The 16,473-nt window shown below is 40.5% G+C and overlaps 2 protein-coding genes across 8 annotated transcripts; both read left to right on the top strand.

The window, feature by feature from the left end:
* Positions 1-65: 65 nt before the first annotated feature.
* On the top strand, positions 66-7,902 carry sirt1 (sirtuin 1). Of its 2 annotated transcripts, XM_077494724.1 has the most exons (10): positions 66-521; positions 983-1,105; positions 1,178-1,413; positions 3,002-3,154; positions 3,252-3,399; positions 3,475-3,554; positions 3,672-3,855; positions 3,929-4,441; positions 6,719-7,036; positions 7,103-7,902. In XM_077494724.1, the coding sequence occupies exons 1-9, from the start codon at positions 107-109 to the stop codon at positions 6,994-6,996; spliced, it is 2,130 nt and encodes a 709-aa protein (XP_077350850.1). In that variant the 5' UTR covers positions 66-106; the 3' UTR covers positions 6,997-7,036; positions 7,103-7,902. The 2 variants fall into 2 exon arrangements, with proteins under 2 accessions (XP_077350850.1, XP_077350849.1); XM_077494723.1 differs by having other exon boundaries at positions 6,719-7,902.
* Positions 7,435-14,329, top strand: cacul1 (CDK2 associated cullin domain 1). 6 transcript variants are annotated; one of them, XR_013278332.1, is made up of 11 exons: positions 7,475-7,574; positions 8,964-9,121; positions 9,180-9,719; positions 9,830-9,956; positions 10,609-10,711; positions 10,978-11,073; positions 11,153-11,255; positions 11,666-11,755; positions 12,184-12,322; positions 12,438-12,679; positions 12,794-14,329. XR_013278332.1 is itself a non-coding variant. In XM_077494727.1 (11 exons), exons 4-11 carry the CDS (start codon positions 9,614-9,616, stop codon positions 12,475-12,477), a joined length of 804 nt encoding a protein of 267 aa, XP_077350853.1. In that variant the 5' UTR covers positions 7,475-7,574; positions 8,964-9,121; positions 9,180-9,341; positions 9,496-9,613; the 3' UTR covers positions 12,478-14,329. The 6 variants fall into 6 exon arrangements, 5 of the variants coding, with proteins under 5 accessions (XP_077350855.1, XP_077350854.1, XP_077350853.1 ...); XM_077494727.1 differs by having other exon boundaries at positions 9,180-9,341; positions 9,496-9,719; positions 12,438-14,329; XM_077494726.1 differs by having other exon boundaries at positions 11,681-11,755; positions 12,438-14,329.
* The last annotated feature ends 2,144 nt before the right edge of the window (positions 14,330-16,473 follow it).

The following is a 16,473-nucleotide window of genomic DNA, read 5'->3' as shown; positions in this document are numbered from 1 at the left end:
CATAGTACTTGAATGCAGCATTTTTTTTTGTTATGTTTCATTTCAGTGACGTAAGGGGGAGAACGTTCCTACTACTATGACTGGAGGATAGTGCGTCACGTGACCTATGCAAATGAGCCAGCTGTCCGAGGGGGAGGGTTCCGCTCTCTCCGCTCAGCGGCTCTGCGGGCTGAAGATGGCGGACGGAGAGAATACTCTGGGAACGGCCTTCTCGGGCGCATCCGAAATGGACGAGCCCGCCGTTAAAAAGTCGAAATTTACCCTGGCGACCAACTGCAACCTCAAAGTTACCGACGCTAATAAATTCCCTTTAGTTTCTGGGGTCACGGAGAGTTGGGAGGCGGTGGTGAATTGTAGTGAGCCAGCGGAGAGGGAAGCAAAGCCGGCGATGGCGGTCGAGCAGGCCCCAGGAGCGCAAGGCGGAGACAACAATGGCCTGGGACTGCTCGTCTCCGAGCCTTTTAAGTCCGCCGTGAAAGAAGACGACAGCGCCGTGCTTGGGACACTCGAGGCCGGTGCCGGTAGGTAGAGGCGGACGTTTTAAACGCATGAAGCGCGTTTCTCCGGTGGGGACACGTTTTAGCAAATTGAGCGCCAATTCGTTTTAAACGAAGGATAACTTAAAAATAATAATAAATAAACTCCAACGACAATTAAACTGCACGTTTCGGTAGCCTTTTACCGGTAAATTATGGTAAGTAAGAGCGTAGAAAAGCGTCTAATACGGGAGAAATTCAAGTTTTCATGACTGGACTTTTTCCCACGAGACACTAAACTGCGAAAGCGACGTAGCATTTGTTAGCTGGCATGATTTTAGTTCAAACACCCACTTCCAAAAAAAAAAGTTACTCACAAGGTTATTGTCATCAATATGTATAAAATGTGTCTGGTCGTGTAGTATACTGAAAATATACTGAAAGTATATTTAACAATGTCATGGCGTTTGTAGTCTGTATTATAGTTCTTCCATTTCTCCACTCAGGTCTTATTGGGTGTGTCGATCACCCCTCCAATGGTTTGGCTGTCACACCGGAGCATGTCACAGAGGAGGATGACAGATCCTCCCATGCCAGCTCCAGCGACTGGACACCTCAACCACATATAGGTGAATTTAAATGAAGCAGTGTCTGTTTTTATGATAATGCTTGCCATGCTGACATGTCGTCATCTTGGCCAGGTTCCTACAGTTTCATCCAGCAACACATCAGAGAGACCGACCCAAGGACAATTCTGAGGGAGTTGCTGCCTGAGACTGTACTCCCACCGGATTTAGATGACATGACACTGTGGCAGATCATCATCAACATCTCAGAACCTCCTAAAAGAAAAAAACGCAAGGATATCAACACTCTGGAAGATGTGGTTAGGCTACTCCATGAAAGTAAAAGGATTCTTGTGCTGACCGGTGCCGGGGTATGTATCTTACTCACACTCCTTTCCTATGCACACCGGTCATAACAGATATATTTCAAACTAAAAACTAGCTTTTCCTTTTAATGTGGGCTCAACGTGTTCTGGAAGTTTCCGTGCTGGAGCATCCTCGCGACCCACCTGACGAGGCTCTGTGATTATTATTTTTTACCAAAAGCTTAGCTATTTCACCGATAGCTACATGTTAAATTATAAATATGGTTAAGTATTGTTTTAAAACACAATTGATGTGTACTATATACAATATACTGTATTTCTATGGGGTCCAACTGACTCACTTAAATCCCGTAAATGTAATTTTAGTGTATGTGAAAGCTTGAGTGCATTTTGATTCGTTGTAATCTGTGACTCGGCCACATTGTGCAACTGCAATTAAAATATTGAATTCTTGGAAAACGAGTTGCCGAGTCTCGGCCATTCATGAAGACGTAGTTCCCATTCATTGGTGCTGTTGTAGTTGAGTTCAGTTGGGTTCCATGTTCCAACTCGGATTCAAGGTGAAAACGTATACTGTAGTTAGAATTTGAAATCTATCTTTTGGTACACCAGTCCTAAAACTTTTCTCGCTTGTACATAGGGACGTAACGATATCCAAACATCACTATACGATATATCATGATATGAAGCTCACGATACAATAATTATCACGGTATTGTGGAGAGGTTGGCGATATTTAAAAAAGGTCACAATATTGTAAAAAAAAAAAATAATAATAATAATAATAAGCTCATACTAAAAAAAAAAAGCACAATATTGTGCTTTTGTACATGACAGCAATGCATATAAACCACCTACAATCGCTAATAACGTTTGTCGGTTCACAGGCATATTATGTTCCCTTTTATCTAACAATTAGTGTGGATTTTAAACATAGAAGTGCCAAAACATCCCGAATGAAAATTAAATTGCACTAAAAATTGGCCACAAGAGGGTGCTAGAACTGCCCAAATGGAAATCAACCTGACTTTTTTTTTTTTTTTTAACAGATGTCTTGCTTTTAAATATTGTGAACATGACGACGACGACGACATGTGGCAGTTTTAATATCACAATATTCACCATATCGTAACATCCCTACTTGTACTTGTTGGGGTGTTTATACCCTTCTATATTCTATAAACATATTTTAACTAATAATCAATTGACCTGTCATTTTTTTTCAATTAATTGATGAATCGGATTAAAAACAAAAAACAAAAAAAAACTTATATCAGCATTTCCATCCCTTTTTGTTATGTGAAAACAAGACATCATTTCAAATTGACAGTGAAAAAAAATGCCCAAACATTATGATTTAGTTACTAGTTTACACTGCACCTAGGTTGATCTCTAGTTGACAGGATTATCGTTGTGATCGGCAATGAAAGGCGTTGATCGACATATGCTTGTCACCTACTTTTCCGTAGAAATCAACCGATCACGATCGGAGGCTGATTGATGGGAGCATCAATGATTAGAACCCATTTTACTCTAGTTGTCAAGAAATGGTAGATTATCATTTTACATCACATTGAGGAAACGGAAAAAACTTTTCTGACTACACATGCTAAATTTTCTGTGCTTCTTCCAGGTGTCCGTTTCGTGTGGAATACCAGATTTCCGCTCCAGAGATGGAATTTACGCCCGTCTTGCTGTTGATTTTCCTGATCTTCCAGACCCACAAGCTATGTTTGACATTGAATACTTCCAAAGAGACCCCAGGCCATTTTTCAAGTTTGCTAAGGTTTGCTTAATGTATGTTTATTCTTACGAAGCCATTGCAGGTGAGACGTGTGTCCGGTTTGCTGGTGAGTTCTCAGTGCATCCTCTTTTGTTTACAGGAGATCTACCCGGGTCAGTTCCAGCCTTCTCCCTGTCACAAGTTCATTGCTATGATGGACAAGCGGGGCAAGCTCCTGCGCAACTACACACAAAATATTGATACATTAGAACAAGTGGCTGGAGTTCAGAGAATCATCCAGTGTCACGGTAAGTGGCATCACGAGCTGACAGCTCGGGAGGGGAATATAGATCTTGAATAAGTCTAACAATGGCTGTTGTTAGGGTCATTTGCAACCGCTTCCTGTCTCATCTGTAAATACAAAGTGGATTGTGAAGCTATAAGGGAAGACATCTTTAACCAGGTTTGTATGTTGTAATTCATCTCGCCTAACTTACTAAAAATTCCACAAAAATGAATTTGACACAGATGCAACACACTATGTGAAATCCTAATATTATATTCCGAATTCTGCTTGCAGCGTGTCCCCCATTGCCCCCGCTGTCCGGATATCCCTTTAGCAATAATGAAACCAGACATCGTCTTCTTTGGGGAGAACCTTCCCGAAATGTTTCACAGAGCCATGAAGCAGGACAAGGACGAGGTGGATCTCCTGATAGTTATCGGGTCGTCGCTGAAAGTCAGACCAGTCGCCCTCATCCCAAGTATGCTCTTCCAGACTCGTGAATTGATTTGCGCGCAAATGCTTTCAGCAGCTCTTCTTGTCCTCCCATCCAGACTCCATTCCTCATGAAGTGCCTCAAGTCTTGATCAATCGGGAACAGCTGCCTCACCTCAACTTTGACGTGGAGCTGCTTGGCGACTGCGACGTCATCGTCAATGAGCTGTGCCATCGACTTGGCGGGGACTTCGAGCAGCTCTGCTACAACACGCTAAGACTCTCCGAGATCACAGAGAAACCACCCCGGTTGCCAGAGCAGCCACTGCGCGAGGCCTTGTCCGGTGACGGAACGCCGGAGGAGCCGAAGCAGCGCAGTACGGACTCTCTCCGAAAGCCTTCGCCGCAAAGTCCGAATGTCACAGAAACTGATGGTCACGTTGCGCCTCGGGAGCCTCGTCCTGACGCTCAGTGTGCTAGCCAAGAGGACTCTGAGTTGAACCAGTTACCAGTCAAAGACGCAACTAAGGAAGAGCCCACGGAAGAAAGGAGCCAATCTTCCCGCCATGAAATTCGGCGACGGTGCTGGATGAACCGGATCAGCCGAAGTCCAATCAGCAAGCGCCTTGACAGTAAGTCTCCACCCAAGTAGAGATCACTGCTATCTAAATTGAAGGGTGTATTCAGACCAGAAAATTCCTTTAGTCCCCTTGTTTGGTTTGTATGACGGCGTATTAAGGCCACGTATCTTTTTTTTTTTTTTTTTTTTTTTTTTTTTCCCAAAAAAATTTGCCACTTTAGAAAGTGGCAAATTTGCAAGTTTATAACGCAGTGGTGTCCAAACTACGGCCCGGGGTCCAATTTTCAGTGGCCCACGACATATGCCAAAAAATGGTATTTGACTCAGTTCAAATAAAATAAACAAAACAAAATGTTTGGAGATGGTCAAAGTAAAAAGGGAGAATATCAGTGCCATTAAATGATATTTTAGTTAACTACAACTAATGAAAAAACTAAAATATTTAAAAAACAAAACAATATTGTTACTGAAATAAAATAAAAACGAAAATGCTTTTTAAAAAACGAAAACTAACTGAAACTACGTTTTATGTTTACAAAACAAACTAACTAAAACTAACTATAGCAAACATGTCCTTTGTTTTAGTCTTTGCTAATTAATTTAATACATGAGCCTTTGGGGATGATTTTAAATGTGATTTTTAGTTGATTTATTTTGCTATAAAACGTAATAATGACGTTTGAAAGTATGTCACACAGAAGTGATGTCATCTAGCAGTAGCCAATAGAAAAGCACCTTCAGGTGATGTTGCTCCCATGGTGTTTTTTTTTTTAATATTGCGCACAAGTAATACACTTTTTTTTTTTTTTTTTACTAATATTAATACTGAAACTAACAAACTAAACTAAAACTAAGCATCTTTTAAAGAACTAAACTAATAAAAACTAACAGAACCACCCTGAAAACTAATAAAAACTAACTAAAATTAAAAATTCCCAAACTAGAAGTTACCTACTGCCATATTACAAATAAACTGGTTTATATACTGTAGCATTTTTCTAAATATGCAAAAGCACAAATAAATTATTTGTACAATTTTTAGGACTAGACACAATTTCTCTTCATAACATTATGCGGCCCTTGCGTCCTTCTGATTTTTTTGTATGTGGCCCTCAAATGAAAAAGTTTGGACACCCCTGTTATAACGTGTCAGATTTACTTACGAGAATACACGTAGCGTACTACTACTTGAAGAATTTGTGCCAAAACTTTTCGGGTCGGGGTTTCAAATAAGGAGATAACAGAGATTAACTGCATTCGCTCTTTGAAGCATTGGGTACAGCCAGCAACAAAGACGCCTCGCTTTGCGAAGGTCCACACCCTGAGAATCAAGCATTTAAGTTAATTTGTTGAAATGTATATTTACTTGTACATTTATGTTTCCAGAATTATAATTTACACATCCATACATTTTGTTTTTTTTGTACAAGTTTCTAAGTTGATGTGTCAAATCTGTGTCTCTCCGTCATTCACTTGCATGTACCTAAAGTATGCTAGCTTCTGATTGGTTAGTACTAGTCAGCTGATAGGGGATCAGGAAGTGTTGTCGCTCTAGCTGCCGTGTATGATGAGTAAAGTTTAAATTAAGAATGAACCCATCCTGCCTTTTCATTTTATAAACAGTCAAATTAACCACCAAATAATCCTCACATTAGACTATAGCTATGCTACGTGTATTTTCCGTAAGTTTCTGAGTTTTTTTTCTCACAAATCTGACACGTTATAAACTCGCAAATTTGCCATTTTCGAAAGTCGTAAATTTTTCACTTTAGAAAGTAGCAAATTTGCCACTTTCTAAACTCGCAAAACTAAACTCGTTTTTCATTTTAGAAAGTGGCAAATTTGCAAGTTTTTTTTCTCGAATATTACCCCCCACCCTCTAAAAAATAAAAAAATTATATGTGGCCCTAATACGCTGTGGTAGGTTCGGACCAGAAGCGGACTTTGTTTTCGTTTGGTGTGGTTGAAATTCACACTGTGCTTTTTGCAAGTGAACTATATTGTGTAATCCCGTGATGATCTGCGCTCCCATTGGAAAAAATGGCATATTTGTGGCGCTATTGGAAGCAAGATATTTCCAAGCGTCAATGGCAGCTCATTCAACGGAGGTGCCAGCATCGGAATAGCGTCATTGATTGCATGCAGTAACCAGAGGAGCCGTTGCGCGGACCAAACAGTGCAGATCTGCATACATGCTAAATCACTCAGACGTTTTGATGTTTTAAAGTGAGGTATCAGTGATGAGGATGAATGTAATTTTCTTTGACAGAATGTCAACAATTTAGGCCATGTCGTGGCTATTCAATTGTATTCTGCTTGTGACCTACAGCGGGCCAGTACCTGTTTCAAGCACCCCATCACTACATCTTCCATGGGGCCGAGGTTTACTCAGACTCTGAGGACGAGACGTCAAGCTCGTGCGAAAGCGATAGCGAAGAGGAGTCGGAATGCAGTGGCGACGAGGGAGGGGAGGTCAGCGAGCCGGAGGAAGCCGAAGGAGCGGCGTGCCTCGGAGAGCCAGTACGGGACATTTTGGCCAGCGAGGCCACATCGAGTTTGCTGACGGACAGTGCGGATGAACAAACTCACAGCACCACACACCTTTAAAGTACCTAATTGACAAAGCACTCATTGTCTTTTTAAATATGTATATGTATTTATATATATATATATATATATATATATATATATATATATATATATATATATATATATATATATATACATACATATAAACTGTATATGTTTCATATATTTTTTGACTCATCAGCCTATCGTTTTTCATAAAGTTTAAAATGTGTGACAACTTATGTGAATATGGAACAAGTTCACCCCACCCCCACTTAATCGCACGCATTGTGTCTGAAACACACTACACACTGCTTACTTCATAGAAATGTTGCCATCTCTTTTTTTGTATTCACGTTTGGAAATGCATCAGTTGATCTACTGCAACTTCTGATAAAAGACAGCGGTTTAAGCTTTAAGACATGACTTTGTCGTCATCATCAGTCCATAATGTGACATTGTGTTCTAATGTGATGTTTTGCAAAGGATTTATGTCACAGTAGCATGAACGTTTAAAGTCAAATGCCTGCTAAGACCTACAGTACCCCTCCAATGGCTTACTTGAACATTTTGGCTAGCCTGAACACGGAACGCTTCGACGCTGGTCTTTCTTGAGGGTAAAAGCAGAAGATAACAGTCCTCTTTAAGTTTAAACCAAAGAACGTTTCATCAACATGATCTGATTTCGATATAAGCTCTGTATATTTCTCATGTCAGTTGAGTCTTGGAGAGAGATTATTGAAAAGGTGGTTCCTTCAGACGTGGCAGCTACTTTTTATGGTCAAGCCTCTTATTTTTATACTCAGCTTGGAGACATACTCTGCCAAGAGTAGATGACGGTTTTTCTGTACAAAGTTGTTTTTTTGTTTTGTTATTGTTTTATTACGAAGCCTTACTATGTTCAACAGTGAAAAGAAAAAAAAAAAGCCGTCTTCATGAAACCAATTGTTGCTCTTATTTTTCATGGCATATAAGTGGTGTAATAATGGGACTATTCTCTTACTGAGAGCCTGCTGCATGTAAACATGTTCGTTGGCTGATTTACAGTATGTGAGCCTGGTGCCAACATCATTCACATGCAACTCAGTACGGTTTGCCACCATTTAAGTTATTTCTTCTGGGGTTCTCAGTAACAATAATGAAAAACAAGGGGTCACTCATCTGTTATTTTTCCATACAGTTATAACTTACGGCACCCAAAATTGCCATAACAATGTGTGATGTACATAAACTAATGATAAAGGACATACAAGACATGAATTAACTATTGTACCATCATGAAGAAAAAGGTATTTACCAAGAAATTGAATTATTGGTAAATTATCTTCACTAAAAATATTTGAAGGTAACATAAAAACGGAGCGTGATCTGGTTTGCATCCTTAACTCCTTACCCAAAACTGTTTGAGGAACTTGAAAGAAACCCCTGCCACTTTTAGGTCACATGTCGTACAAAATGAGCAGGTATATGTTGTGTGTAATCGTGTTACAGGAAAGCACTCAGTCACTGCTGTCATTATTTTTCCATTTGCTCAATATATTTATGGTGTAGATTCATACAAATATTTACTGTAATTATGACCACTTTTGCATTTGTAGGTTCAATTCTAAACAGGTTAATTATTCAGTTTTCAACTATACTTATTTAAATTACTGAATAGTGACGTCAGTCTCTAAAAGTAAAATATTACAAAAACAATTCATGAGATGCACTACTCAGAAAAAGTTCGACATTTTGGGGTTTCTGGTGAAATGTTAGAAGAAACCTTAATGCACGATAACCCCGGTAAACTTAATTTGAAACTTGAATGGACCAAAAAAAAATAAATGTCTTGGTTCGAATTAGAATCGATAGAATGTTCTCCGAGGAAGTGGACTCTTGAGTAGTGTCACGCAGCAAAAGTGTCACAGAAAGACATAAAAGTGGGTGTGCTCATGTATTGATCAACTTGCAGATGTTTCAAGTATTTATACTGTTTTTTTTTTTGTCTTATTCTACTTTTATAGCTACAGACCTGTTTAGCAACGACATGATGTAACTAGAAGGTAAAGTAAACCACAGTTGAGTTATTGATAGTTTGATTTTAAAAAGAAAAAAGAAAAAAAAAGGACAACAGCGACAATGGAGGAACATGAACCAGAGAGCAATAACGACAACGCCACTGGTAAATTTGACTGGTAAACTGTACACCTCATTTGGCAATAATATACAAATTTCCACAGGTGTGTTTACTGGTTTGTTGCTGTTCACACGCCAAGCCAGTTGGCGGTGGTAACGCGCCGTCTTGACGTTAGTCCTTTGCAGAAACGAGTCTAACGACGTTACGAAGAAGAAAATGTCACGACAGTCCTCAACGGCCAACGCAAAGCTGAAAACAGGTTCAGGTGCTATGATTAATACTCTTGTCTTTATCGATTGAACGTTTACAGCTTTAAATGCCAGGTATCCGCTCACGACGACGGTTGGAATGGAGGCTATGGAAGATGACCGTTCGGATGTAAAAGATGATCATAATCATAACTATTTTGCCGGCAGCAGCAGTAAGGTCCAGACTTGTTCAAGCAGCCAACAGCAGCCCGTCTGCATAGCGGTACCGGGAGGGGAAGGGGGTTCTGCTCGGAGTTTTGTATGCCGAAGCGCATTAGATTCCGAGTTCATGGACTCGGACACTGGCACCGAAGCCGGCTACGACACCGAATGCGCGACACCGGCGCCCGCCTCTGCCCAAGACAAACTCACTCTCGACTCCACTTCAAAGTTCCGTAAGTCGACGCGCTCCTGTGTCCAGTCACAGTCTGACTCTCCGAATAAAACTCACGTTTGATAAAATAAGGATTGCAAAACGGAAAACCCTCCTTTCCGTCCTACTTAGGTCTCAATGCCACGGACGTGGAAGACTACCGCCACAACCACTGGCCCAACCTGGAACAGGCCATTGAGCGCCTGCTAATCCAGAAACCAACGGACCAAGTCTCAGTTTCATACGCTCAGATATACAGGTAATGACTCACATGTACAAGTATGGCAAATTGTCTCTCACAAACTGTGTACAGCAAGTGCACCAGTAGACCCCCCCAAGAACCACATGCATAGCCATTTGGCCTGAAAGAGCTCTCGTGATGTGACAGCTGGACTGCTGTGTTTGTCTCATCCATGAATGCTTCACGCAACAAGGCTTGGTTAGAACAAACACGCCTGAGGCGGTGTGGAAAAAAATATCACATTAATCATGTATTAACGCAGATTAATCACACTATTAATTTTGACCACAGATTATCCTTTAATTTGGCAGCGGATGGCTACGTTAAAGGTAGCACAGGTTGTGCTTGAGCAATAAACATAACTACATGCAGCATTTAATAAATGTTTTTGTATGACATTCAGAATCTTTGTTTATGTCAATCTATTACAAAATCCAGTTTTCTGTAACGGGCCGGCAGAAGTAGCTCCCTACTTTTTATAACTGAATGTTATTTTAATGAGGCAGCTTCCACCCAACAACTTGTTTACCAACAGTTGTGTAAACGTACTCCAATCTTTTCTTGTAGTGTACAACTACAACAATACGTTTATCATAGGTGTCTGAATGATGAATGATCAATATTATTGGCAGAAATATCAGACCCTTGTGTCTTTTGTTTGTTTTCACAGTTACGTCTACAAGTGCGTTTGCCAGCAACACTCTGAGCTGCTCTACAATGACCTGAAATCCAAAATAGCAAATCATCTACAGCGCGTATCCACAGAGCTTAATGTAAGATAAGCTAAGATGAGCATTTGTATACAAATACTGTACAGTAGCTGGGTCTTTGGAGTCTCAGAATTAAAAGAAAACGCAAAAAAATGCACAAGCGTTAATAATTTTCTTGTGTTGATGTTCAGCGGAGCATCTTTGTTGGGGGTTTGATCTCAGAGGTTTAGAGTGACTTTTTCCCAATTTGGATTTTACGGCCTTTGATTTGCATCTGTTCCAATATAAATGCAAGATTGTACATGTCATTGTACAGTTTTTGTTTTCAGGCCGTCCCACTTGAAAACCTGATTGAAAGCTTCAATACAGCCCTGACACAATACATCTCATCTCTTCATTGTATCGTTCCAGTATTTTTGTATTTAGTAAGTAACTTATGCTGTTATGCTGTTACAAAAAAATAGATTACAGTTTATGCAGCTTTCTCATGAAGATTGTTTTCAGAACAAGTTCTATATCGAATCGAAGCTCAACCGTGACCTGAAACAGGATCTGATGAACCTGTTTGCCGATCACGTTGCAGAGAAATATGTCGACAGACTCATGTGTGAGTACCTTGCTCTTGTTTGCATGACTGGCAAAACGTCCCTGCATTGTGTCTGGAATGTTACGGCCTTATTCCAAAATGGAATAAATTCATTTTTGTATACAGATGCTCCCCATTCAGCCTGATGGAGCTTGTAAAGGGGAACGAGTTTAACTGCCCACAGTTACTTTAGGTTCGCCAAGCTTGTAGCTCTTATATTTAAAAAAAAAAAAGAAAGAAAGAAAGAAAAAAAAGACGAGGTTGTAATTGTGTAATACTATCATCACACAATGTGGGAAAAAAATACTTAAGTGCAGCGTAAATGATCGCCAAGAAAGATGTCATTCAAAGAAATGTATTTTGACATTTCTGATATTATAATTTGGTCATTATTTTGGCCAAACAGGACTTTTCATTTAATTTTCTTCCAGCTCTTCTCATTACAGCTCACATGGTGCCCTTCAAAGTACAGCCGTCAACCATGGCCAGTGTGGTTACAGGCCTCTACACCCTCCGACCAGGTGTGCCACTACAAAACAAAATTGTTGCAATATACTGTTTTTTTTTTTTTTTAATACACACCGGGGTTTCCACAATTTAGGTTCTGGGATCCAAAATGGGTTATGGGTCAGTTTTTATTGTACGTGTAGTAAAGGGTGAAAGCTATTTTTAACTAGACGAAGTGCAATTTCTGTAGAAATTGCGCGGGAATGCTGAAAGCTGAATGCGAAGATTTGAATGCATGTGGAATGCTTATGAAGTAAATTGAGAGATAAATTATGAAATTATGACCTCCTGGTTAGTGGACAATGCACTTTACCAACTGTGCCGCCGAGCAGTGTAAGACACCTTGGCGGAACCCTGCTTGCTATATATCAATTCCTGCATTTATCATGAAAATTTAGCATTTTAATATTTTTTTTTGTTTTTATTTTTTTGTACTTTACAGATTGGGCCCTGTTGGCGCCTGCACTCTTCTCAGACTTTATCCCTCAAATCAACCCTCCCACTGTGGAGTCTCTGCTGTTGGACTACGCTGCTCGTGACCAGAAGCTCCAGCTGGAGCTTTCAATGAGCGGCTTTCCACGGTTAGTTTACAATGATCAGCTCGTCATAATGTCCAGTAGGACCTGAAGAATACAGTTAAAAAAACTGAAATCTGTGAGAGGTGAAGTAGAAATGAACACCTTTTGTGTTTTTCAGGGGTGATCAGTCTCTCAAGAGGGCCAGCGATGAGCCCTGAGTGAAAGGTGGGCATCTGCATTCGTTCTTTGGAGTCGCCGTTGCGTGTGAAAGGTACCCACACGGGGCAGTTTGAAATTGGCCGACTTCAAAGACGTAACAAAGTCGGGACGGAGGTCGCACAAGGGAGTAGCGGAACGGCGCGGCCAGAGTTTGACACGCTTCGACGTCATGACGTGTCACGTGTGAACAAGCACGCACAGGTACACGCAGAAGCATTGCTGTGAAAGGCTCCGGTTCATAAATGCCGGTCTACTGTTATGTGTCTAATGTGCCTAACACAGGCCCATGTTGCTGTGCCTCCCTCCTGTTTATAGAATACTCGAGAAACGGATCCCTGAGCATCAGTGACACTGATGACGGATAACTGGAAACAGGAGCAAACCTGTTATGTCCATGTTTTCTGTCTTTGTCAGGGTGCCTTTATGGGTTGTCTTGTGGTTTAAATATAAAGAGGCAATAGAAGCCGTGTATCATTTGTTTAAAAAAATAAAAAATAAAAATTAAAAAAAATTAAAAATAAAATGAAATGACTGCTTTTCTCAACAGAACTTCCCCCCCAAAAATCTGATTTGTGCAGAAGAGAGCTTTCAGCTTACTCACTGGCTTAATCACTGAATTTTAAAGCAATTTTCATGCAGTTTGTTTTGTACTGGCAGATGGCTTATGTTGATAATTTTTATTTTATTTTTTCTGTTTATTGATTCTGCTTGTGTGGCATTGTTTTTATTGCGCCAATGGAGCACAGCACTGCCACATGCTGGCCGGGGCATGGTACTTTCCAGGCTCCACCATGCACTCTGAATCGCTTTTCTGGCCGACATGAATACTAAATATTTCACACGCATTCATTTGACTTTTGAACGCGAGCACGTGCAGTACATGTGTAACAAAACGTATTGTGGTTGTAAACAACCAATGTCTCTTGTGTGAATGTTCCCGCCCGCCAATTGCCTGTGTCGGCACTGTAAGTCAGTCAGTTTTTTGTTGTTGTTTTTTTTTATTTATTTTTTTTTTTAGTTTTTGTTTTGGAAAGCAAATGAACAAATGACACATGGCTTGGACAGGCTGGTAATGGTATTGCATTCCTATCATCTACCATGAAAATGTCTTTCTAACGAAGACTCGTGCTGCTAATACCCATACAGTATGTTTATAATGTATACCATACCAATCCCTTGATTTCACTCCTTGTGACTGTGAAGTCAGCAGCTTGAACGCAAGAGTGTGGCAAGAAATGGAACTAAGCTGTGATTCTCCATCCATGTTGTTGCCTTTACTGTGTTGGTATAAACCGAATTGTTTCCAGTGACACCAAAGAGGATTTGCAGCACAGTAGGCCTACTTGGTGTTGATGTGGTTTGGATGCAAGCTATCATTGTTCATTATGCATGTTTGCTCGTTATGAGTGTATAAATATATATTTTTATACTAACGTTTTTTATTTTTGTTACACAGAGCTGAAATCTGTCTTGTCGCCTTGAATGTAGGACTTTTGAGTCAATAGAGTGCCAGAGTTATTGTTTTGCCTTGTCATTTATGTAAATCTGCAAATGTGTGAATCTTCATACTTGTTTAAGAAAAGATATGCAAATATTACAGTAATGTGCAGGTCTACGTGAATAGACTAAAGTTTCATGTTCATCCATTTGTGTTGTGTGTCGGGCATTTTAGTGAACCATTCACTTGGCTTTGTGTCTTCTACACTGTTTTAAGTGTAATCTAGAAAGTCGTTTTTCAAAATGTTTAACGTCTATGTACCTTTTTTTTATGTGCGTTTCTCATTGAATATTGTAAACAAATTCACCTCTGTTAAGTTTTCTGTGTGATGTGACATAAAACCTATCCATCCATCCTCTTTGGTGTTTGTCTTTTTTCCGGGTTGGGATGGGTGAGTTGGAGGCTATTTTATTTGACTTTTGGAAACGGGGAGGGCACAGCCAGCCTGGTGACCTGTCAATCAAAAACCACACTCACATTCACACCTACGGACATCAAGAAGAACATTCAGATTCCTTGAGCAGAGATTTCAACGCTTAAATGAGAGACTACTAAATTGAAAAACAGTTGAGGGAAATTTAAACAACAAAAAAAAGCTGCAACAGCTGGTTGTAATAGTGCACACACAATGTTTTCTCTAGAATTATTTTTTTTAAGCCTTACTGGCTCGATTTGGGCTGTAACAGACATTGGCAAATGGTGTGAATACTGCAACATCATGACAAAAACTTCTTAAAGCTTAAATGCAAATAAAATTAAGTTAAATACAAATGAACTGTACTAAGACAGTGATTCTTTCACATAGCACTAGAGGGAGCCTGCATATCAGTAATCACAAGTCGAGACTAATGAAATCCCGCCCATTCTCCATATGTGGTATCATAATGGGATACTAATGCTAATGAACAACATAATAGGCTAAAACAGTAAGACGTATACATTATACATCATAATTGCTTACAAATACAGATAACGGAACTAAACACAAGTGGCCATATATTTTTGGAAAGAGAATTTTTGATAAAGGTCTTGTATTTGGATCTCATTAGAATGGGTGAGTACAGTAGGCCTATATACAAATATCCCTCTTCTTAAAAGTTGCAAACAAGACAGAATAAACCATCACTACAGTCATTCCAGATGATTGTGCAGGAACTGTTTTGACAATTGTGATTGTTAATCTGCGGTGTTGACAGTTGACGGTGTGGCTGTGTGAGAGGCTGGGTAAGGGGCTTCTAAATCGGTTGGGACGGTGGTCTCTGGCAGGGCAGCAGAAGTGGAATCCCTTTACAGCATGCTCCCGCTGGCCAATGAGCACGGACGCCTCCCAGACATATGGGCCAGGCCTCCCCAAAATAACCCGCGACCGCGGCGCTGACAAATGTTGCTACTTTTACTGCTGACAGGTTACCCTAGCTACTCGCCTTCATATTTCCCGGTAAACGCCAAGGGTAACTCTGTTGCAAGAAAAGCGGGAAAGCTGGGCAGCTGCCTGTCCCAAGGTTTTCCCAGGTGGCATCAAGTGGAAGACCGGAATCTCCCACTTTGAGCACAGGTGCACTCTGAGGATACGCCAGTCCATTCTCACAGGCCAGCTGGGCTTACTCTGAAGGTAAAAAACACGACATCCCTTAAAGTCATTATTCCTGCATGGTGTCCTTTTGGCAGCAGCGTCATGCTGCGCAGAGCCTCCGAAAATCTCTGACATGATGGACTTCAGTCTACTTTTAGATGCCGACTGCGAAAGCTGCTACTTAATTCAATTACTTGAACCCCCCCGGTTGCGTGGTCCTGCGATTGTGTAGCAGGGGCCAGGTCATGAAAACAAGCCTTTCCACCTCACTCGGCAGTCTCGATTTCCAATCATTACATTGATTTGATTGGTGATTGTTACATGACTGATCAAACTCATGATAACAAGGTCACGCAAGATGAGGGAAGCTGCTTTTCTTTGTTGATTTTCTTCATGTAAAATGAGCCCCCCAGGCTATTATTAGATATGACTTGGTGGGCTTGGAGTCTGTTTGCAAAGGATTAATGTACACAACAGCTGCACCTTCAGGTCCGCAGGAAGGGCATTGCAGTGCGCTTCATCGCGCTGATTTGAGTGTCAGTAGCATATGCGCAGCCTATCTCGTGTCTGTATTCCATAACTTGCTCATGCTTGGTGTCAGAAAATGATGCAAGGAGGAAGCTTTGTGGAAGTTGGGTAGGGGCGGGGGGTTTGAGGGTTTCTGGATCCCAACAAACATTTTCAAATATGTTTTGGTCGTATTCTGATTCGCTTAAATTGAATGCAGCAGATGGCGCTGCGTCAACAGTACTGAAGTGAAAATGTTTATTTATTAAATGTTTGAGTCAAGGAATTAATTGTAAATTATGTGTATGCTCCTGTATGATGTCGACTAAGGGGAGTAGCACCGTTTTGTTTTGTTTTACACTTAAGGCTACTGACGGAATGCCCACCTTTGTCAGTCGGTCTTTAAATAGCGATGAC

Source organism: Festucalex cinctus, chromosome 14, assembly GCF_051991245.1.
Source record: "Festucalex cinctus isolate MCC-2025b chromosome 14, RoL_Fcin_1.0, whole genome shotgun sequence".
Classification (NCBI taxonomy): Eukaryota; Metazoa; Chordata; class Actinopteri; order Syngnathiformes; family Syngnathidae; genus Festucalex; species Festucalex cinctus.
Note: the sequence above shows the minus strand (reverse complement) of the source record. Positions and strands in the feature narration are given on the sequence as shown.

Bases quoted from the DNA above. Each gene is read 5' to 3' on its own strand.
- cacul1 (XM_077494725.1), top strand. From the start codon at position 9,425: ATGGAGGCTATGGAAGATGACCGTTCGGATGTAAAAGATGATCATAAT. The intron at 9,720-9,829 runs GTAAGTCGACGC...CGTCCTACTTAG, and splicing joins CGACTCCACTTCAAAGTTCC to GTCTCAATGCCACGGACGTG. The intron at 12,323-12,437 runs GTTAGTTTACAA...TGTGTTTTTCAG, and splicing joins TCAATGAGCGGCTTTCCACG to GGGTGATCAGTCTCTCAAGA.
- sirt1 (XM_077494724.1), top strand. From the start codon at position 107: ATGCAAATGAGCCAGCTGTCCGAGGGGGAGGGTTCCGCTCTCTCCGCT. The intron at 3,555-3,671 runs GTTTGTATGTTG...TTCTGCTTGCAG, and splicing joins GGGAAGACATCTTTAACCAG to CGTGTCCCCCATTGCCCCCG. The intron at 4,442-6,718 runs GTAAGTCTCCAC...TGTGACCTACAG, and splicing joins AATCAGCAAGCGCCTTGACA to CGGGCCAGTACCTGTTTCAA.